Source organism: Schistosoma haematobium, chromosome 7 (genome assembly GCF_000699445.3).
Source record: "Schistosoma haematobium chromosome 7, whole genome shotgun sequence".
Taxonomy (NCBI): Eukaryota; Metazoa; Platyhelminthes; class Trematoda; order Strigeidida; family Schistosomatidae; genus Schistosoma; species Schistosoma haematobium.
In genome coordinates this window covers 11539038-11564306 of record NC_067202.1, presented here as the reverse complement: position 1 = coordinate 11564306, position 25269 = coordinate 11539038, and the positions used below count along the sequence as shown (strand labels likewise).

Sequence of the window (25269 nt, the reverse complement as noted above, 5' to 3'; positions counted from 1 at the left end):
TTGTAGATGTAATCTCTGCTAGTGTAATGTAATTCAAAATATTTACAGGTAACAGTTTTGTTCTCTTAAATTTGTGCACAGATACATTATCCATTTGAGAATACAACTGTATTTCAAGAAGGTTTCCCAGCAGATTTCATCGCTGAAGGTATTGACCAAACACGAGGCTGGTTTTATACATTATTGGTATTATCCACTGCATTATTCGATCAACCACCATTTCGTAATTTAATTGTTAATGGAATAGTTTTAGCCGCGTAAGTTATTTAAAAGTTTTCGTAAAGACACTTTTGAGTTTGTATGTACATGAGTGTTTTTTATTTTAATGTTATGGTATTCACAGGTACTGTTTCTTGACTTGCGATGTAAAATTCCAAACCTAACAGCATATATCAAGATGACTATTTAATGTTTTTAGTGACATCGATTTTCACATCTACTGGCTAGGTGCCGGATTCCAACCCCGCACCCTGTGCACTTCAACTTGTGTTGCTGAAATGTATCACTCGAAAACAAATAGATAGATATGCATTTGGCAAAAAAGTTACATTTCAATATGTACCATGCATATGTCAGAATATAATTTGATATACCCTAATTCCAGTTTGTAATCGAACCTTCTCTCTCCCTCCTACTTCGTTTAGACAGTCGGACAGTATCAGTTTTAATGTCAGGTGGTTAAGTTGGAAATAAATATCGGAAAACCAAAGACCTAGGTCTCGTGCTAGTTAACATTTGTCAGTCATGGTGTATCCATCTAATCTTGAGGTTTTTATGCTCTGTTAATTTGAAACTGAGTTATTTACCACTAGTTAATTACACATTAGTAACTAATATTATACTTGTATTTACCAGTGGTCGTATTCTATAGATCGCGTTGAAGTGTATTGCTATGAATTTTAGTAATGTTATTGAAAGTATCATCTTCGTCATTATATTAGAGAAAAATTTACGGAAATAGTCCAATTAAATAAATGCAAAAGGAGCACTATTTGTGAAATAATCATATTTCCGAAGTGCATGCCTACGTTTATCAGTGCCAGTTAATCGGAGGTAGTTTTCAGTAAACCTTGGACCTATGTTTCAAACTCATATCATTCAGCTTTACATTCCCAGCTATTCGGAATGCTCAGTGGTGACGTCTCAGATTGTGAAACTGTATAGCCCGGATTTTAACCCACAAGGTAGCATCAATCACCCAGGATTATAGGTATGCCATTCTGACAAGTGTCAACTAGTGTGTAACCTAGGTTATTCAGTATATCCAGTTGACCACCTCCAACATGGTGCGCGCTATTTAGAGTGTTTTAGACCAGTTATTGACACAGTGCAGCCTTGTCGATCGAACTCAGATAGCACTGGTGGACTAGGCAAATCTGACATTAGTGATAAATCTGTTGTGTTTATAAGTGTTCAGCACTTCTATGCAATGTTCCCAATGGTTCATTCATTATATCCTCCGAGTTAGAGTAGATTAGTGGCTTGCTTGGTCGTTTCAGGCAATCGACCGTAAACTACTAGGTCTCAATTTCGAACTTTATTCTCACTAATTTAACTCGAATAATTACAAAATATGTCACTGAAAGTTGACAGTTCACTTCCCCATATTTGACTACTTAGTTGCATCCTTAGCAATGGAAAACTAATAATTTAATACCTGTTGCTGATTTCCCTCTCTCCCTACATTCCGGTTTCATTGTTTTGCAGTTTTCCTCATAATTTCCCTGGTTACCATCCTACTAATAATGATAGAGTGGTGAGTCAGTTGTTGAGGTATTTGACCTTTAGCCACTAAGTTATATGTTCGAACCCTTTTCCACCTGCTTCGATTTAGGCGACTGAAGATAGTATCACTAGCCCTTATACTCAGAGTATGACTCGAAGTCAAGTACATTAATCTCTAATTGGTAAGTAGTTTGTATTGCATTACTAGTATTAGTAATAATATTTTTAAATATATTTATGGTGTTAACAACAACAAATGCACATGATGTTTTAGCGATGGACAGAAGATGAGTAAGCGTGCCAAAAACTATCCAGATCCAGTTGAAGTTATAGAAAAACACGGTGCAGATCCACTACGATTATATTTAATAAATTCACCGGTAGTTCGAGCACAAAATCTACGATTCAGTGAATCTGGTGTACATGAAATTGTAAAAGATGTATTTCTGCCATGGTGTAATGCATTACGATTTTTAATTGAGGTAAGTTGTTGAATTATTTCTCGTTGTTGGAAATATAACACTGAAATCATAATTGACTTTGTTTCTTTATTCAGTTGCTTCAACATCCCTGCGTCGATTTGGGCGCCCAGGGTAGTATCCCAGTACCTTCTTGTTTTAATGTTTATGTGTTTACATAAATAAATAAATAAGCTTCAACATCACTCACTTGATAGTTTGCCAGACGTAAATACTGCTATCAACGCATTTATCATCGAATACTTGCAGTATATTCATTTGTATCATTTACTTTTATTGATTATCTTTCAGTCGTATAGTATTACAAATTTAACTACTGCTCGATATAGTCTCTCTCGTTCAGGAAATGGATACCTTACCTGCGTTAAATGTTGTGCGAATTGAAAAAACGAAATTTTGTTGATCATCGAGCCAGTAGGGTTGATAATATTTCCCAAGTCCTTAAAGTGGTCTAGGTATTCGACTATTTGTCACCCCTTAGTAAAAATAAAGATTGATTTTGACCCGTTCCTAAACAATTTTACATCTATAAAAAAGAGAAACGCATCCCGTTTATAGTTAAATTGTTACTGAGGATATTAAAAAAAACTGTGTTTTATCACTTTTCTCCAGATATGAATATGTCATCTACATTCTCCAAGTCTATCAGTGAATCCGTGAGAGGTAGGCTAAAGAAAGCCATCTCTATAAATACGTCTTTGACAAAATTGAATAAAACTGTATATAGTGAATAGTCTATGTACAGTACCTTTGGTCAGTTGTCCATGAACTCTAACTTTATAGATGTTGTTTGAGTAAATAGTCCTCTGTTAGTTGGTGGATTTTGATGCGCCATTCAATAACAAGCATTACCATAAAACCTGTTCATCAACGGAGTTGAATGTGACCTTCAAGTCAAGAAATGGAACCACAGTTGTATGTCTGTAAGTAACTAGAAGAACGGTGGATATTCGATCCAGGCATGTCAGTCTAAAACTAGCATGACATTTCCTTGACTACGGTTTCTCAGCTCCATTTTGGCATCAGGTTACTATCGAAGCTGACATATTATTCAACCAGTTAGAATCTATGAAGTTTAGATATGTAAATTCTTTAGGATGTATTCAACCAACTAAATATCATATATTTATATAGTGTAATCAATGTTTTCTTGGAATTTTAAGGAGTCCTTAAAGTTAAAACAAGTAACCTTAGTTGATTAGGTTTACCGTTAACCAACCACACCAGTTCCTACCCATATTTGACAGTTATTCAAGCTTCATATTCACACAATATTATATTATTTTGAAGAGATTTGATATACTTGATTAGATTTTAATTGAGAACAACACTCATTCTTACAACAGCATCACTTCATATAAACTCTCCTATCTTTCTACTTCTAAGTAACCCTAAGTGTATAAGACAAAAATTGGTTATATTAGTTTTTTAGAATGATGTTATTGAAGCCTATGAGAGGCGTTAAAACTACTGAACCTCAGTCTCCAATCTCAAATTTATTAATATCGTATTGTTATTTAATACTAGTTATCCTGAATATACAATTAGTTGACGGGCAGTAGTTTTATTTGCTTAGATCAATATCATACACTCCAATCTATCATTGTCATCCTTGTTCTGTGTTTATAATATCACTAATTGTTCACTGATTAAAAACTGAATCTTTTCAATTTTACATTTTCTTAATTTAGTCATCAATCTTACCATATCAAAAAATAACTAATCAATTATTCATTGTGAAATCAGATGAATTCCCTTTGACAAATAATTTTATGGATCGTTGGATTTTATCATTTACTCAAAGTCTAATATTGTTTGTACATGAAGAACTTTCAGGTAAGTAGAATATGCCATCTCTGTTTTAATTATTTTAAATATCCCTTGAATTATTTGGAAGTCAATTTCGATGTTTTATTTGTATATAACTCCTATATTTGAAGAGATTACAAGTTCACCTAATCTGCGAACGGATGGAAGACTCAGTGACAAAATGACGAAATAAGCTAACTATTCCGATGCGTTCCAGTCCTGCTAAGTAGAGAAAGAATTCACCAGTGATTATTTTTTTCAAGAATACTGGAGATTCATTGAATTTTTTTCCCAATCTATGCTGCATTTGATCTTTTTCTGATTTTGGTTGTTTCACTCACTTTGAGAAGGAATTCTCATCCTTCTTTTTCTTAATTGAAATTGTTTTACTAGATTCGTGTTCACAGATGATTTTTCAAAATTCGGTTCACTAGCTATCATTTATCAGAAAGCACATGAGATCTATCACATATTCACTTTTTTTAACAACACAGAATGTCAACGGTCTTCCATAGCTAACAGCTATGTAGCTTAGTTTGAATATTCTTGGACAAAAGATATATATGTTTTGTAGCGTTTTAAAACTTGTCATCTGTATAAACTGTATTATTGTTTCACAATAAGGCGGCCTACTTGAGCATCTGGGCTACCTGTTCCTGCCATCTAAATATTTCAACAAGTTATCTATTTTTGTTTGTTTTAATATATCATCATGTCTAGTAATCGCATAGCCTATTCTGCTGCCTTTCTAAAAGGTGTACAACCTTTCGTTGTCAGTTACAAAAAGCTCAATACGAGAGAATGTGGTTGCTGGCAATATACAACGAAAAAAATGTACATTATTCAGATGTTCATTTACTGGACTGTTAACATCTAACTGGCGATCACTCAATATTTATCGCCAGAACCGACCAGGAAGAAAGAAACGGAAATCTGTTGAAATACTTTGCGCTGAGAATTCTATATTGTACCAAAAATATAATATTGAATAAAGCTAATAATAATAAATAAATAAATTCATTATATCATATTTGTTGATACGACATTAAACTACTAATTTGGAATTGAGTAGCCTATAGTTTCTAAATTATTGTAGAGCGATGGTTTATCATTTCAAATGATTGACTTCCAACCACAATTTTTTCTTACCTTAGTTCTTAACACGTTTTACCACATTCCAGTTCAAGTACCTGGTAGTAGCATCAACAACTCTCGTTCAAAAATTTGTCTTCAAATCGAGCACATAAACATGTACTTGATAAATATACTTATGAATACATAGTGCTTTATTTTGTTATATAAACATACAGTCAAGTATTATTAGTCCGTCTTATTCAAACTGACTGCATATTTGAAATTATGACTTCTGGTTCTTGAAACGAAGCAAGTTTCCTGATAGTTACTTAACTTGTGCGGTTTTTTATTTCTTTAAAATTAATTTCAAATCCATCAATATTCACTAAGCTGACTACTTTCAAAATCGATTGTTATAAAACTGTATTCACAAAATAGCTTTAACCTGTGCAATCGACCAAGTTGAAAGTAAGGGAATTGTCCAGTTGTTAACACTGGGTAATAATGGTCGTCTTATGTCATAACTTTTCTATGGTCAACAAATGCTATTGGATCCCTAGTCGGTGAATAAACGATATACGTATTTAGCTCAAGAATTTTTGTGGAGATTGGTTGAATTTACAGGTTGTTTACATCACGGATGGATGCTAGTTGGTATACTGTTGGTAACTAGGAGTCACTGCATAACTGCTTCTTCCCAATATACGATCCTTCTATTGTTTGTTATGAAACAGTTGTCATTAATGGCATTAGATAATCGTCAAGTTATATCGCAAATCTATAGAAGTTGGAATCGGACCATCGGGCGGCGACTTAGGGGTCCCTGTGATGTTAATCGTTCATCGATAGGATTAAAGGTCACAGGTTTGACCTATGATGGTAGTCTTGTACTAGAACAAATGAGCTGTCTTATACTACATGATATTCTTTGTTACTACAATTTGTGATGAATACACCCCAAAAGATTAACACGTTTGCCACAAGATCTGAAAGCTTCGATTACTTATTTGGTGTATACCTGTGTGCTGTAAAATCGTTTGAATACTATGTACTATTTTTCTTTAAAATTTTTCTTAAAATAGGTTATCGTTTGTATACAGTGGTGCCGCGTTTAGTAAAATTTATTGATCACCTTGTTAATTGGTATGTACGGATGAATCGTAAACGCTTAAAAGTAAGTAATTAGTCTGTACATCTGTAAATGATTACTGTTTTTCCTCTAGTTAATTACTATTTATTCTTTAAATACGTCTGCTTGTATTTTGTTGAGTCACAGAAATATTGTAAAACTCTGTTAATGAATTATTATTTTGATCAGTTTGAGAAAAAATGACAAATTTCAATGCAATCCTGTGTTCAAATTGCTAAGTTTTCTGATGACAAAGTTAATTATTAGTGTGGATAATATTTATTTCTTATTTAAGCACATAAACATTGGTACAAGAACGCACTAAATACATATGCACCTCACAAATGATTCGATTTATGTGAGGTTTGGAATAGTGCCACGGTGCCCAAACGGAAGCAGATAGTTTCCTTAGTGGGGGGCAATCCCCGAGACTTTGACCTAGATGTCTAATCCACAATATAGTGGAGCAGCTTTAGGAGATGCAGTCCCATGGTAGTGGGTGACGAACAATATGTTTATGCACCATTTGTTCACTCAGAATCCTGGAACTCATGTGTACCATCGGTTTAGACTCATGGTTTTCCAATTTCCTTAGGTGGATCTCCCTTAACCACCAACCCGGTTAAAGCGCCGAACATTCGTTTTTCGTCCTTTCAATTCCGTAAACAACACCCGTAGTGCGAGAAGGTAGTGGGTAGGACTTCCCTGACAATGACTGTATACGTATGACCATCTGAGAGCATTTGAAGAAGGAAAACTTACTCCCCACCCTCGACCATACCTGAGCATTTGGGTTATAATTATGTTACATATTCAGTTAATTTATCCTTAACAACATTTGTTGGTACGGAAGAGAGTCGAAAGATTTTATCCCCCTTATTTAAATACTGTCATACACTCAAGCGTCTATAGTCTCTCCCAAGGAATTCTTAGTCACTACTTTTTGTAACTGAAGTTTAATAAAAGTGGTTGTCTGCCCTTAAACTGAGTTATTGAATATGATAAGAGTTGAAGTACCTTGATATTTCAAACTGCTGAAGCACAATGGCTTCAGGATACTGACGTGAAATCAATTATATATGAATCTACTTAGACCATCAATTACCAAGAGAGTGCATTATCTAACATCGCAATTGCGGATTAATTATTAAAACATCTAACTTCTATGTACTAGGTTTGAATTCTGCATTCCATTTCATTTACTTCAGTTAAGAAAGTCATGTTGTATTACTGATTCTCATATAAAGTATGTTGTACAAAGTAGAATTCGCGAATTTATACTCTCCTAAATGATGTTAATTGACAATAACTTTTCGAAACCATATAACATTAAAGGTCAAGGGGCTCTAAACTTTGTTTTGTTACGATATTCTTCGTTTTTAATTTGTCATTCTCATTTTCATTTTTTTTTACTGTTTTCATAATACAGGGAGATGTTGTTGAAAATCAAAATGATTGGAAAGCAGCTTTGCATACACTATTGAAAGTGATTTATCAGATTACATGTTTAATGTCACCTTTCACTCCATTTATAACTGAATTTATCTATCAACATATCAAGAGTTATCTTGATTATACTGATAATTTGAAAGGTTAGAGACACTACATTTCCTTTTTTTGTCGTTTTAATTTTTCGCTATTGTTCATTGGTTACCGTTCCTATTTATTTATTATCATATGCTCACTAGTGACTAACATCGAAAGGAGATTTTTGGAGTTTTAATAAGAATCCGTGACCAGTGGCGTTCAACGGTGTCGGATGTGAGGCATTTACCCATCAAAGACTATAATAGATGGTAGCGCAATATCGTGGATTTGTTGAAGTTAGACATTAACGCTGTTTGATGCTGACTGAGTGGTCGAGAGGTTAAGTGTTTGTGCACGAGACTGGAAGTGGTGAGTTTGATTCTGGCGTTCGAGATGATAGTTGTTCAGTGTTGCTTAGAGGTTTTCAGTGATCACCTAACTTAGGTCGGTCCATGATTTTAATGAAATAAATCGTTCCTTTTAGACTACGAAAGCTCTCGTGTCAATGAAAAAATAATCGTATTTCTATCACGTGCAATATGTTGTTGCTTCCCAAATACATTTCACTCTTAATATTCTCCGAAGCTTATGTTTATCATACAAATAACTTGGCCACTACCCTACTAATTGTGAACTTCAAATAATTTTCCATAATTGATCAATATGTTTATTACAGTTCCTCAAGTGCCCAAAGCACTTGTATTTATAATGTTTCCATACCAAACCATTGCTTTCTTCTCGTTCAAATCTCATGGTTTCCGAGCATTCTTATGGTTTATAAATGTTAAAAACAGTGGTAATGTGTTACAACCCGTGACGTTCGATTTATATACACTTCCCATATGCTACTCACTCACTCAGCTATGCAAGTGATAAACTAGATTAATAGGAATTTGTAATTACTTGACTAAAATTAATTATACACAAACCCTAGAGATAAAGATTTATACACCGGGGCTAGGTGCATGATTGAATTCCCTCAATAAGCGTGTTTTACCTGTATTTTCTCATTTGACTTTAAGCATGGACATATTATGTGTCTAGACTCTCCCAGTCTATGATAAATCCTGGATCTTTGACTTTTAGTGATCAACTTCATTAACCACTTGCAACATCATTATCCTAAATAACTAGAACAAAAGTGAAATTTTTCAATATTTTTTCTGTAGATCATAGTTCTCTTCTTCCTGGTTATTCATCTGAAACTGGTGCTCCCGATTCCATTCACTACATACAAGCCCCTGAACCAAAATTAGAATTGATCTCAAATGAAATAGAAGATATTGTCTATTGGATGCAATCTACCGTGGAATTAGGTCGTATAATACGTACTCGTTGTAATCTTCCGTTGAAAGCACCACTACGTGAAGCTATTGTTATTCATTCAGATCCGAATATTTTGAAAAATATCAAATCTGCACAAACATATATCATTGAAGTAAGCTAGGATGATCATAAATAAATATTAATTCTTTTTTAAGTGATCATTCTCATCAATATCAATATTAATTACCCTAATGAACTAATTACCTTAAAGAAATAACAAACATGATTTATAAGTTCATCAATGTTCGTAACCAGTTTTCCAATCTATATATGGTGTTAGATAAATTGTTAGATGAAACTGTATCTGTACGGAATCAGCATGTTCATTATGTTAATAGATAGAATTTGATTAACATTAAGAAACTAGACAAACATAATATTACCCATTACTTAATAACCAATCAATCCAATATATCAAATCTACGATGGGGGTGCTAAATGGCAACATCTCAGAGTGGATGATTGGCTGATCGTGAATCGAATCCATTAGGTGACATTAGTTTCTTTAAGATTGCGAGTATGTATTGGTAATGTGTACCAACTAACACGAAACCTAGTTCAAGGAGACTATCCTGCCGACTATTTCCAACTACCAAAAATCTGAATATAGTATATCTAATGTTTAGTCACCTAAAGTAATGGATATATTACAACTTGATGGATAGTTTATTTCAGCATTATCTACTAGACAAACATGATATTAGCCAATACTCAGTAAAGATCAATCTGAATAATCATTATCTGACCTATCCCTGGCAGAAGTTTGATGATTAACTTCAAGCTAATGAAACAAGTTCTCATTGATTTATACTTAACACAAAATTCATATTATAATACGATCGAACATCTTGGTTATTTTTGTTTTCCCATTCTTATTAACCCAATACACGTTTTAAATACATTATGACAATATATATTGAGAAAAGTGTATTTATATTATTGTGCTTATTTTGTGTTAGTGAGAACTGAGTTCTTGCATTTGTTCTACTATATTTTATTGTAATTTGAACTTATCAGCTTTGTGTACTTAAATTTCAGTGTTGATATTCATGGTGAAACTTGAATCTGGTAGGCTGTCTTTTCAAACAGTAATGCATATCAATTTCACTATTAGCCACAATTAAAGTATTCCATGACCTGTAATAAAACTATTATATTGAGGCGCCTAAGCTAATAATGTCTGTTTAACGTTGTCTTGAATACCGACAATGAGATATCAACTCACTGAAGACAATGGTATACGGTGGCGCAACTTCGTGGATTGGTTGAAGTTAGACATTAACACCGTTGGATGCCGGCTCAGTGGTTTAGTTGGTTAAGTGCCTGGCGTGAGACTGATAGGTCCTGGGTTTGAATCTCGAAGGGTGCGGGATCGTGGATGCGCACTGCTGAGGAGTCCCATACTAGAACGAAACGGCCGTCCAGTGCTTCCAGGTTCTCCATGGTGGTCTAGATTCAATTGACTCATGATTTCAATCAGTGAAATTTCTAATATCTCCACAAATGATATAATTACCAAGTTTTTGTACAAATAAATTATTTAGAACAATTCGTCCATCTGATAAATTCCGATAATACAATGAGAAGTCAAAGGTTCTCAGGTCATCATAATTCTGATAACCTTTGTCTTTCACAGCATTATCGAAATTAATTATCGGACATTTAATCACAGAGAACTGATAGACTTTCATGTTCTTTTGTAAATGATTTTCTGAAGAAGTGCGATTTATTGTCTTTAAAATTCATTATTATTATTATTAATAAAGGAATTGAACGTTCGTGTTCTCACTACAACTAGTGATAAACATCGTTATGGTGTTCAACTTCGTGGTGTATTAAATCATAAAACATTAGGTGCACGACTTAAAAATGATTATAAATCTGTTGTGAACAAGGTGAAAGATATGTCAACTGAAGAATTGGAACAATTTGTCAATGTAAGTTCTTATATGAGTAGTATATACATATATACATATATATAACAGTGTGAAATGCCATACGTCTACTTCTTATTTATAAAAGTTAGATATCCATTAGTGGTAGAATCCAAAAAGTGCATTCCGTGTTATTCAGGACTCATCGGCTGGATGTAACTGCACTCAAAAAATAATGTTCACATTGAAATTCGAACCAAGTACCGTTCGCTTTGAAAGCATGTCCTCGATTCTACTTCTGATTGTTGTCTGACTTTACTAAATAGCAATTCGTACAGGATGAAAACGACGGCTTATTATTAATTACATTACAACAAGAGGAAAAACACAAATCTATACCAATCTGATTTCTATGTCAATGCTGATTTGAGTCGTGTAAGAACACTAAAACGTATAGGATGAAAAACAAATGTATCATTCCCTTTCCGGACTTTCCTGTCAACTATCAAATCAGAGTAGAATTTATTTCATAACGAATAAATATGGCTAGAAACAAAAAAATATTGGTATGCTGTAGTGATGGAAGTTGATACGAAATTTTAAAACAACACTGCAATTCAAAAGAAAACTATACCAACATAGGACAAAAGAACTGACATTATGAAATTGAGGTCGATGCATATTAATGGTTCAGTTAAGTCAGTCATCATCAACATAGTGCTTGTGTAAATGTGTGTTGTCACAAATCGCAATATCACATTAGCATAGCGAGATAAATTTCGTAAGATAAATAGACAAGTAATAAATATTCTGACTGAACGCTTGAACTGGTTTCCTGAACTCTTCTAATAAATCCAGGCTAAGTTTACACGACAACGTGAACACGAGAGAAAAGGCGCAAAATATGGAAAGAACGCTTTAATGTTAAGTTAATTTATGTGCAGAAATTTGAGAATATTTCTAACATTTCAGATGGCCTCAGGCTATTGGAAGTTTCTGGAATCCTACGAAACATAGTAGCAGGATAGATAACAATCCAATCGGAATTTCGACGCGTGACTTCATTTTGCTTATGATGGACTTATTCTCAATGCTGATTGGATGAAATGTTTCCCAGTGTTTTCAGATACTCTTTGGGTTTTTTTCCTGAGGAATAGTCTGGATCTCCCCAACAAAATCGTGTTGAAATCATATTAATATAGTAATGATAATAAAGAAAAACAAGTATTAGAAATGTTCGTGAAAATAGAGTGAAAAGATATGTACGAAGGGATACTGAAGTTCAAGATCTAAATAAACGTGCTAAATTTTGATCGGTTCTAATTTACTTCACTCTTAAGTCCATGAACCATTTGCCCAATAGTTCACAAGAGATAATTCGTTTCAAGCTAGTTTAAAGGCTTGATGCGATAGGCTATTCAGTCCAACTATGAGGCTAACAATGCATAAATCCGATTAGTGATTAAACAGCCTTCGGGACACAGAGACGAAAACTATATTTATCACCTGATACACTGAAGAGAGAGAAGACTAACTTGCTAAAACACTACTCGATTTATATCTGAGTGAGGATAAACTCTACTCTCATTCGTAATTTTGACCTTTCACCTGGCAACAAACCAAAATTAAGCGGGAATTATTATTCACCTTATCGTAATTCATTATGAAGGGCATGTTTCGTTATCTGTCGTTTTTGCTGGCTTACATGAAAAATGTAAAGTTCCCTACAACGAAAATACCATTCCATCATGCTATGGATATATCAAGTGTAGTGTAGTCAGTCATGATGAAAGAAATATCACAACACAGTAAAAGGCATACCTCCAATCAATTCTATAATAGAAATTACTACAAAATATGTGCAAATAAGCGAAAACACAACCATAATTGCTGACTACGACACACTTAGATGACTTAAAAACGTTCAGTTTATCCCCAGCCAAAAAGGAGTATTGGAGTGAATCACACTTCAAACGAAGGCCTGTGATTTATAGAATAAAAGAGGTACAAAACTAAACGTTAGTGTTTTGCAGAATTCGAATTAAGTGAAACATTGTTCTCAAAAACAACTTTCATTCTTCGTTATTGCTTCCTTATATTGCTTTTCGCACCATTCACTAGTTTCCAACCAATGATTTCTGTTATCACGGTGGCTTTATCCAGTTAGTTTGCACCTACCAACATTGCTCATTCCGGCAATCAATAACTTCATGCACTGACGCCACGTTCATTTCGTAATGAAGATCACTGTTTTAAAATGTTCATAATTTTCACATGATCAGTACATCGTATATTCCTACTTCCATCAAATAGATTTTACTCCTAATTTGTTATTATTATCGATGATGACAGTTTTCTATTCTCTTCTTTCTTTTTTTCGTTACATCATAGACTGGTCACATAGTTGTTTGTGGGCATAAATTATCCGGTGATGACTTATCAGTAGTATATTCGACTGGTATTAGTAGTAGCAGTGGGTGTAGTGATACTCAATCATCTACATCTGGATTAAAACGTAAATCTGAAAAATCATCATCCCCCACATTGGACGGAAATAGTCAAGTAAACTCATCCAAATATGAAACAGCTTCAGATGCTAAAGGTCTATTGGTAATATTGGATATAACTGCAGATGTTGAACTGGAAAATGAACGTTTAGCTAGAGAACTTGTTAATCGTATACAACGAACACGTAAAAAGGTGAGTAGTGTGGGTTCATTGTCGTTCAATGTATTTGATGGTAGTTATCTGTCTTTCTTGCTGTTTTCTTATTATCTCATAAATTGTCTTACTGAATTAATTGTGCTATACTCTATTGTAACCAAGTATGATGGTACTATATATTCGACTTTACATTTTTTTCTTTCTAGTCAGCTGCCGAAACAGATACGAGCGTCGAGCTTGATTCAGTCGTAGCATCTAAGTCATTTTTTTCTGTTGAATGAAAGGAAAGCGTGAATGTCTCACTTTTAATGTTGTGGGGTATAATATTTCTTGAAAATTCGTCAAGAATCATACCAGAAATTTGATTTTTTTAAACTGTCATTTTGAATCTTTAAATTTCCTTGGTAATATTAGTTTCAGCTCTCTAAAACTTACACTATTGATTTTCAAACAGAGCACTTAAACACTTTTCTATATATACACCTATTCATTTAAAACCACATCTGTATCGGTCAGAGTTGGATTAAACATCCTGGTTTCTGTATGTCTTCTCAAGTTTTGTGCCTGGGTTACACGTATTTTGTCGGAGAATGGTAAATACTTTTATTGTGTGTTTTGTGTTTCCGTGTCCTGTTTTCTAATCATATCACAGCGTTAATATGTAATAAGAGACCAGTCTCTGCTAGAGTAGCCCAATGGTAACACTGACCGTTATATTGTTTAATGTGAATTACAAATCTATGAACTATACCAGTTTCTCTGTGATTGGTGGAGAGTGTCACTTCAAGTCGATATCTCTATGTTCCAAGATCTGAGATATTTGTGCCACTTTAACTAGAAGTTACTTTGCAACTTGATCGTTTGAATTTAATCAGCACTGAAGAAATATAATACTGATTACATACTATCCCAGAAATCATTTAGTTTGAAGCATGAAATTTCACTTCATTCTCCCGTTCATCTTCTTTTGTCAGTTAATCAAGCAATTGATTAAAATAGAAGAATACAGATTAGTATATAATATGTAAAGACACGAAGTGTGTTTGGATAAGACTACTCATGAGACCAAAATATTCACGTAGGCCTTAATTGAACTGATATCAGAAGGGGACCATACCACTAACCAGTAGGTTAGGTTTTTGTTAGGGATGCTGAAGAATATACCAATCATTATTATGTTAAGTCTAATGATGTCCTTGGACGTTAAATGGACATTTCCTATTGGCCGTTATTTATTTCACACGTTAAATATTGTACAGATGTTGTTTTCTATTTTTATGGTACGATGTGGTCTGTTTGGTTGGTATATAAACAGAGTATGTCTGAAATATAACAATTCATATCTCAGAGGCTGTGACTTGCGTTCTGGACTCAACTGGCTAGGCTAAACAGCGAAGCAAGGCCAATCGGGACTCTAGGTCGTTCATTCGTGTTTTCCGTGTCACTGTAATCGATCGATAAAACGCTGCGCATCTAGCCTGCTAATCCACCCGTTACAACATCTTTCCTTCTAACAAAATAACAAACATACTTATATACAAAATATTGAACACAAAATAGACATAATTAACTCATTTAACAAAGAAACGATTAGGGGATATATTGCACACATCGCTGAATAATATTAATACCTGACTATCAGGCGTAATCATTGCCCTTTCTTACTAGTTAGACTTTAAGTGACGCTTTATCTTGTATGATTCATAAGAGTTTCAATATGTTAACCAGTCTATCACACCCGATCTTATGGACTACTACTAATGTCATGTCATTATAAATAATTATTACTGTGGTTGTGTTCAAAGTACATTTTCGATTTACATTCCAATGCCAGTCGTATAAGTCAGTAATCAATCTATTATTCTCCAAAAATACAAGTATCTCGTCTTAAAACCAGTACATTTTGCATCCTGAACAAATTTATGTAAACCTCGGTAATATCTCCAGAACTTTACTAGTTGTTCTACAAATGTCTCATTTTCATTTCTCTTTATAACTGGTTTTAGTGCCCGAGCTGTATTCCAGCCCTTACACAAATCGAATGATTTGTGTAGTACCTTTTTGTTCCAATGTTTATGTGTTTAAATAATAAATAAATATAACCTTCTGAGAAGTCGTGATCTGCAGAGTAACTCCCTATCACAGCAGTATATAGGGATATTGCTTACTGATAATGCTTTATTGTAAACTCAACCTATCATGTCATTATTTTGATCCAATATGTATCTATAGAAAATCGTAAGTGTGCACTGATGTGAATTTCTCACAAAACTCTAGATTAAATCACCTCGTGTCCAATATTTTTTTTGATCTCCTATAGTTTCCCTATTGACAATAGTTCATAATGACGTGGTGATTGATTTTAATGATAAAGCCATTTGACATTTAAATAATAAATCAAAAATGTCAACTTCATCGCCTATTTATTTCAGTATAAACAAGGGATTAGGATTGTTTCTGCTGTGTTTGAAGAGATCACGATATTACCTAAAATCAACGAACGGAACGAAAGTCTACAAGACAACAACAGAACAAGCTGCACTCCAGCCCTGCTATAAGTATAGGGAGAAAACCAGATTCAACCGGGAGAATATATATTCAACAAGCAGCCCGGAAGCACGAACAAACAAGCACATAACTCATGCGTATATATATACAATACAATAATGCCTTTGGGCAACGTCAAAAAATTGCATACCAAAAGAGGGGACGAATCAATGACATTTCACGTTCTTCTAAGTGGGAAATACAAACTAAAGTAAAAGTAGGTGCTTTTGGCGTGAAAGTGACAAATTCGAATTTCGGAAATAAAATTTTAAGCAATAAGATGTTCATCAAGTTATTTCTGGAGATCCAATATCACTAACAGTCTTTTTGCGTTCAATACTTCATTAAAGAATTGAATTATTTCAGTGTTTTTGTGAAGTACCCTTATTTTCCTTTTTGATTTTTCCAACTTTTCCAGGCTGAATTAATTCCGGAAAATCCAATTGTTATTTTAGCAATTACTGATTTAGACTCTTATTACAATATTGCTGGACCACATGGAAATTATTTAAATTTTATTCAATCAACTATTAAACAACCTTTCACTGTTATGAAACAATCAACAATGAATAATATTAGTCTTATAGATATTATGCAATGTGCTAAATCTATTCTACCTGATGGTTGGGAATTAACTACTGAAGTGATACGTGATACAGTTTCAGTAAGCATAATAATGAATATTTGTTGATATAAATTATTATATACATAATTCAGAAAGCAAACTCATGCATCGATTTCATTTGTATTGATTGCATGGGGCTGTTTTTTTGTATATATGGATCTTGTTCATCTTGCCTTGAGTTTGTCATTAATTTGCGAGTATGGTGGCTAACCGTAGAAACAACAAGTAATCATTACAGATGAACTAAAATTCACTGCATTGCATAAGCCAATGGTTCTCTGAATTTCGTATCACATTATATAACGTGATGGCCGTTCGAAATGAAATTTATTGGGTTTAGTTATCGATGTGAACATCCATATAACGAATGCCAAATAAGACGAAAGATATGTCATGGATTCCTTCTGTTAACCACCGTCCAACTTCTAAATACATCAATTTGTTTACATCATTATGAGTCACACCTATCGTGTAAAAGTTATGATATTCATGCCGTCCAGCTACAGGAGATGTAGTCTGGTTCCTACCATCTAAACAATAAATTCAGTTCTATGAACGTCACTAAAGTTGATTAGTACAAAATACAAAAGTTGAATATCTATCACCATATCTGTCTTCTATAACATGTTGATTATCGAAGATTTCGTCGATACAACCTCATTTATGGTTTATATATATGAGTTTTTCATTCTTCAATGCATTAGTTTTGATGTGAAGGACGATTGGTTACCTAATAGTAGCCGATTTTCCACCGTGAAGTAAATGCTAGGCACTTATTCAACTTGGAACATACTAATTGAAAGTCAAGTACTCCCCTATTTAAGACACTATGCTTACGTAACTTCCAGACAAAGGAATTACTGTCATATCATTGAAATAACTAACAATGTAGATGTCTATGTTTTATCACTTTCTATTATTTGTTAACTATAATTTTAACAATTACGTTTTTTCCATTGATCTTACGTTCACTATCCCCTGTCCTCATTTAGTTATTGTGTAGAAGTGATCATTTTCTCTTTTTTTAATTATTTCCACGTTCGATTGTGTAATTTAAAAATAGCATTTAACAGTAGACTGTTAATTGTCTTCCTACTATTGTTGTTTCTAGATCTTGATATGTTAATATAATGTGTCGCATTGAATCAATTCACCTATTATGCCCCAGGTTCTATGGTGATTATATATGACTGATTTTATAATCCTTAGATCAGTTAATACTGTTTAATCAACATGAAAATGACCTCTTTTACTGATGATATTTCCGTGAAATGTCGTCAAAAGACATTGTACATATACCTCATCTATACACGTAGTGTATTTAAAATAATAAGACATATTTCACATCATTCAGGAGTGATAATGAAGGAGAAAATGTTAGTGACTGAAATATTTCCTTTGCCAAATTATCTTTTAGAAGGGATGTCTCAATTTCTGTAATGGAGTATCTGTGCATTATTATTATTATTAATACATCATAACTTACACATGCCGGTTACTTCTCGTGGAGCAAAGGCCACTGATCAGGATTCTCCAACCAAATCTTGTGCTCTCCTTTCCATTTTCCACAATTTCTGTTCATTCTTTCGATGTCTGCTTCCAATTTCCGGAGCAATGTGTTTTTTTGGTCTGTTAGTTTTCCTTTTGCCTTCAGGATTGCAACTTACGATTCGCCTTTTGATGCAGTTTGATGGTTTCTGCAAAGTGTGTCCTATCCCTCTTAAACTAAATGTTAGTTTGTTCTCTCCCACAGTAGGTTGTTGCTGATGGTGTCCGGTCGGCTGACATTGAGTATTTTGCGTAGACAATTGTTTATAAATACATGTACCTTTTCGATTATGGCTGTAGTAGTTCTCGAAGTTTGAGCTCCGTATGGTAGAACTGTATTGACGTTCTTATTGAAGATTCTGACTTTGATGCTTGCTGACGGTTACTTTGAGTTCCATATGTTCTTCAGTTCTAAGAATTCTGCCCTTACTTTGCCAATCTGTGCCTCCATATTTGCATAAAATCCTCCTTGATTATCAATTATAGTGCCAGTGTCCATCAAAGTTTCCACCTTTTCCAGAGCTTCTCCATCAAATGTGACTTAATTGTTGCTCATTGTGTTTTATTTCGTGATTTTGTCTTTTCTCTTGAACGTTGCAGCCTACTGCTACAGAGGCTGCTTTTACACTGGGTGTGTTTACCTGTATATATTGTTGTATGTTATATAGTTGGGTCAGGTCATTTCCGAAATCTAAATCATCTAAGTGTATCCAAACTGTTCACTATATCCCATACTTTTCCTGAGATGAGAAGGTCTTCATATTCCTCCAGTTAACCACCATAAGAAAGATAAAGGCGTAATTAAGCAGCCTTGTATGATACTGATTTTCAGTTGGAATGGATCTATGCTCTGGCCTATATGCACGTCCGTCATATGAATACTGTATAGTGTTGAAGATCTCAGGCACACCATTGCATCGAAGAAGCTTCCACGAGATTCTCTTATCCATGCTGTCAAATGCTTTCTCTTTATTTATTTATTTGAACACATAAATATCGGTACAAGAGGGCACCAAATATATATGCGCCACACCATATTTGTGTGTGTGGGCTGTGATACTGCCCGGGTGCCCAGACCGTAGCAGGTGGTTATCTTAGGGGGCCACACCTCGAGCCTTTGACCTAAGGGTCTAACCCACAAGGCAGTGGAGCATCGTGAGGAGATGCAGTCCCATGGTAGCCATTTGTTCCCGCAGGATACTGGAGCCTATGTGCACCATTGGTTTGGGATCCGGTTAAAGCACCGTACATTCGCCTTTCGTCCTCTCATTTTCGTAAACAACACCCTTGCCACGAGAAGGTAGTGAGTAGGACTTCTAACAGTGGCTGTATACGCATGGTCATGTGAGAGCATTTCGAGAGGGAGGGAGGGCCCACCTCACTCTCGGCCATACCAGGGCATTAGGGGCTACTCAAGGAAGTTGATGTACAATGACGCTTACTATTCACTTGATTATATAATAACTAACTTATTCTATGCTCTCTCATATTCATCATTTCTACTTCTTGTTTTTATATCTTTTCACACACATATATATGTATATTTTGATTCATTTAGATTCCACCGGATAATATTGACCTGATTATATTTTCAAGACAGCCAATACATGATTCTTCTGATCATCATATTAAAATTAATATTAATATGAATTCAGTTGAAATAAAAAAGCGACCAGTATTTGTTAACGTTATAAATTATACTAATCATGCACAAACTATTAAAGTACAATTATGTGATTCAAATAATCAATGGTTTGTCCATAGTGTAGACGATTTACTACGAAAGGTAATTCAATCATCATTAAGTTTAATGTTTGTATTTTAAATAAAAGAGATTTGATGTGTTCATTAGGCATGTTGTATCAGTCTACTTTTCAATAATAAATTTACATAATCTAACGATAATGAGATCTGGATATTTTGAACATTGTTGTCTCTAAGATACTTCTTGTTATGTGTCCTTTGGTCTGTCTACCCACTTTTGGTGTTGAGGGTACTTAAGTAATCCAGATTAAGACCTTGACGCAATAGGCTGACCGGTTTAACCCTGAGGCTAGTGCGCGTGAGTTCGAGGCGGGGTAGAGAGAAGAAAACTATTCTATCACCTGATTGGCTGACAAGCACGAGAATGAGAGAAGACAAGACAACTGGAACACTATTCGCTTTATTCCGATATACTGATTTCCTGTGAAATCTCTGAATTCAGATTAGTGTAAAAAGGTACATGAATAAATAGGTGACTAACCCGACCACAACGTACAATAATCAGGAAAAATATAATTATGTCTAAAGCTGGGAATGAGAGTAGAAAATAGGGTGCAAAATATTATGTTTAAATTACAATGGCTTCGGAACAGTCAGTGTTTTACAAGCTTTGAATGAACTGGAATAACGTCCCGAAAAATAGCATTCATAGTTTGTCACGGCTTCTTGTTTCGCTGTTCACATCACTTCTCATTAATGATAAGAACATTATGTAAATGTTAATCAAGTGGGACAGTTTTATCTTGATCATAGTCCCTGAATTTTGTATGTATATTTTATCATCTTAAATAAGCAATACGGATATTTATCACTTATTATATGTAGTGATGCGTTAGTGATTAAAACATTTGACTTTCGAACACCTACTTCGATTTGAGAAATCAGATCGTATCATTAGCCTTAACATTTCAATTGTAATTCGAATTCTTGTAAATGAATTTGTTGTCACTTTAATATTTCTAGTATAGGGGTTGTGGAGATTATTAAGTTTTTGATTGAGATTATGAACCGATTGATGTTAGAGCATCACAATTGAAAACCTGGAAGCACTAGACGGCCGTTTCGTCCTATTGTGGGACTCCTCAGCAGTGCGCATCCACGACCCCGCGAGCGGGATTCGAACCCAGGGCCTTCGGTCTCGCGCGCGAACGCTTAACCAACTGGACCACTGAGCCGGCATCCAATGGTGATAGTTTCTAACATCAACCAATCCACGAAATTGCGCGACCAACTTCCATTGTACTGAGGTAGATAACTGTCTCTACCCGACAAGGATTAGCTCCACTGGTCACGGCTTCTCACTAGAACTCCGAGAATTCCCTCACGAAGCTAGTCACTAGTGAGCACATGTTAATTACTAGTATAGGTCCAGTTGGTTAAGCGTTCGCGCGCGAGACCGAAGGCCCTGGGTTCGAATCCCGCTCGCGGGGTCGTGGATGCGCACTGCTGAGGAGTCCCACAATAGGACGAAACGGCCGTCCAGTGCTTCCAGGTTTTCAATTGTGATGCTCTAACATTAATCGGTTCATGATCTCAATCAAAAACTTTAATATTTCTTAATCCTATGAACTACTTATAGAAGAAGTAGTCAGTTTATAAAATAATTCAGGAATATGTAATTATTACATTTCATTTGATTCATTACAACTTCTTAAGTGTAACTCTTAAGCATTGTATAACTCAATATACTTTTCTGATGTTATAAGACATCTTTCAAACTAGAAGTAATCAGTGATCTTGATATTCTTCATTCTTCGTAAATAGTAAAATTCATGTGATATCAGAGTAACCTTCATGATAATAATCTTCTAATGTAAAGTTAATTAGTGTGTAGATGTGTTATAAGTAAAAAGAATAATGTGAACTGTTTAGATATTGTACACCCACATTTTTTTAAAATATCATTTTGGTATTGATCAACTGTGTAGCACATTCACATTCTAGATGTTCAACTAGATATGACTAGAATCAAAATTAGATTGTGACAAAATACTAAGCAAACAATAATGTGTGTATGTTACAATCTAGATTATGTAAGGTAACAGTCGTACTTGTCTGTCTGCACCCGGATACATCAATTTTCTTCTTACAACAGAAGAGTACAATCTTCTTTACATATTTAACTAATGGTATGCTTTTTTTAAAAAAAATAGCCAAATGAGGTCAATCGATGGCAATCAAAAATGACTTGAAGGAAAAGTGCATATCTTTGACTAAAAAAATCGATTGAATTCTTATAGATGTGAGTTTTTTTTTCTCATTCTGTTCGGTAGCCCCAATATCTTTTCTGGTATTCTTGATCAAGTGATCAGTTGGAGGTAGTTGTTGGCCATGTGTAACACATCGTGTATCAGATTTCCAATACTGGCCATCATAACATTTATCTATATAACAATTGAGTAATCTATATGTTATGATTTGTTTTCATTTATTCATTTCTATTTTGTTTATATTTATAGGTGAAATGTGCTTTTGGTTGGTCGACCAATATCAATTTACAATTGTACACTGCATTAAATACTGATAATATAAATGATTTAAAACCATTTGTACATGTTCCAGCTAATCAATTGATTAATTTGGACGGAATCACTTTGTATGCTTCTGTTTAATAAGACATTGTGTTATGAATAATTATTTATTTATATATTTCTTTAATAAAAATGAAGTGCTTCGGATATAAAAACAGAGTTTCGTTCAAAAAGTAGATCTGTTTTATTTTGATCATTACAGAATTTGCGATATAATGTAACTACAAAACATAAATATACCTCGTATTGCCCCCGATTGCTCTGATATGGCCGAGAGTGCAAAGCCCGCTCTCCATTTCGAAATGCTCTCACATGGCCATGCGTATACAGCCACTGTTAGGGAAGTCTTACTCACTGCCTTCTCGCGGCGTGGGTGTTGTTTACGAAACTAAGAGAACGAAAAACGAATGTCCGGCGCTTTGACCCTGTTGTGGGTACGGAGGACTCACCAAGGGGATTTGGAAAACTCTAATTCCAAATCAATGGTGCACATCGGCTTCAAGATCCTGAGGAAATAAGTGACATATGAACCTATTGTTGGTCATCGACTACCATGAGATTGTGTCTCCTAAAGTTGCTCCACTGGCTTGTGGATTACATTTTTAGGTCAGATGTTCGGGGAGTGGCCCCCTAAGGACACAACTCACTTCGATTTGAGTGCCCGGACAGTATTACAGCCCTCACACAAATCGAATGGTTTGTGTGGCCCATACCTACTTAGTGCCTCCTTGTACCAATGTTTATGTGTTTAAATAAATCAATGAATTGACCTCTTTTTGGCGGCTACCAGTTAGCGCATATATTACACATACCTATTCATCACTTACCCCGAAATACATTACTATCCGATATGAGGGTTAATTGAAAGAAGTGGTCAACTTTGTGCATAATATCAATCCATGAAGTTATTGGCAATTGGAATGTTCCTTTTGTTAGAAGGCATAGAGTGGTTATTTGGCGTCAGCTTAGTCATAATAATACATGGATGAAGATGTTCGGATGGTAGTCTTGAAGTCAAAATTACCTCCCATCTTTTAAATTACGAGTTAAGTCTCGCTTCATAATCTCATACGTCCAAAATAATATACTTTGTAAGCTGTGTTCTTAGTAAAACACTGAACAATAAACACACTTCCAGTCTTTTTGCTTTTTAAAATTCAGATGATTTTTAAATCGTTATTCTGTTAACACCTATACACAAGCTTACAAGATTTATATGAAGTCGTTTATTGTTATGGATGCTGAGGAATAATGTGCCAATCATTATCATGTTAAGCCTAATGATGTCCTTGGACGTTAAATGGGCATTCCCTATTGGCCGTTATTTATTTCATTCGTTAAATATTGTACAGATGTTGTTTTCTATTTTTATGGTACGATGTGGTCTGTTTGGTTGGTATATAAACAGAGTATGTCTGAAATATAACAATTCATATCTCAGAGGCTGTGACTTGCGTTCTGGACTCAACTGGCTGGGCTAGACAGGGAAGCGGCACCAATCGGGACTCTAGGTCGTTCATACGTGTTTTCCGTGTGATTGTAATCGATCGATAAATATACGCTGCTTATCATAACCTGCAGTCCACCCGTTACAACATTTATAAACATATTTACTCCTTTGTAATGCATCCAAAAATGGATTGAATTTGCATTGAGGTTTAGTATGATCTTTCGTGAAATTTTTTGATCAAACTTGGAAAATTCATCAACCATTTCTATTTTGGTGAAAGATTTTTTTATTTAGTCTAATTAATGAATGGTATTTAGATTTCACGGTATTTTATGACATTCCAAAATGTCGATGGTGTGATAAATTATCTAAGTGTTGGACATCACTCATTTTATTGAAATCATGAACTGATCTAAGTTAAACAAGTGCAAACATTGAAGCACTAGATGGCTGTTTCATCCTCGTATGTAACTCAGTATGGTGCATCTATGCAGACGAACGATATCCACAAGCCTATAATGAAAGCTATAATGTGCTGACTAGCATTGAGAGGAAATTTCCGGAATTTTAATGATAAGTGAATAGTAGAGTTCAACCGTGGCCTATGCATTTAGAGTTATTACTAATGAATTCACTGTCTACATAATTATCTTATATAAAATTTATCTTTTTAATTTGATCTCGTCGTTGGATAAACATATTTTTGTCTGGGTCAACGTTGATGATGACTTAAAGGGGAAATTTCATATAGATTCTTCGTTTAGGATAAATATGATTGACCGTTTGTATATCATTTTGAATTCATCAGTTCAACAATGATTATGTAATAGTTATTGTTCCCTACACAAATTATAACCAAAAAACTATGAGTACTGAGAAATTGTTTGATTATTCTGAAACTCGTCAAGAATACATTCGTCCCCCTTCCCGACATTTTTCAATAAAGAATCAATACTGTGACTGAAAACCAATAAATAATTGAACGTTAGTTCCTAGTCATTGATAAAGCGGCGTGAGTATAGCATGGAAACGATAAAATATACGAAAAATAGAATTCAGCGAAGAAGATTTTCTTTTCGGCGAAATCATTTACTTAAGCTGTATATTCGTATATATAGGTTTATGGAAAATGTATGCCTATAGGATGATAGAAAAAATTGCATCACCAAAATGGATTGGATGATAAATAACAAATGA

General features: G+C 34.4%; 1 protein-coding gene across 3 annotated transcripts in view; it reads left to right on the top strand.

Moving 5' to 3' along the window:
* Positions 1-24715, top strand: part of IARS1_1 (Isoleucine--tRNA ligase, cytoplasmic) — a gene marked incomplete at its 3' end in the record, with an annotated part of 39586 nt that extends 14871 nt beyond the window's left edge. Inside the window, exons 13-23 of one of the 3 annotated variants that reach the window (XM_051218001.1) lie at positions 82-257; positions 2000-2207; positions 3896-4040; positions 6170-6261; positions 7646-7808; positions 8913-9181; positions 10836-11006; positions 13335-15025; positions 16040-16818; positions 19886-20113; positions 22551-24715. In XM_051218001.1, coding sequence (XP_051064432.1) covers positions 82-257; positions 2000-2207; positions 3896-4040; positions 6170-6261; positions 7646-7808; positions 8913-9181; positions 10836-11006; positions 13335-13859 — 1749 coding nt within the window. The remainder of the gene's footprint in view (positions 1-81; positions 258-1999; positions 2208-3895; positions 4041-6169; positions 6262-7645; positions 7809-8912; positions 9182-10835; positions 11007-13334; positions 15026-16039; positions 16819-19885; positions 20114-22550) is intronic. The other 2 variants (XM_051218002.1, XM_012938418.3) reach the window with 2 other exon arrangements.
* Between the last annotated feature and the right edge of the window lie 554 nt (positions 24716-25269).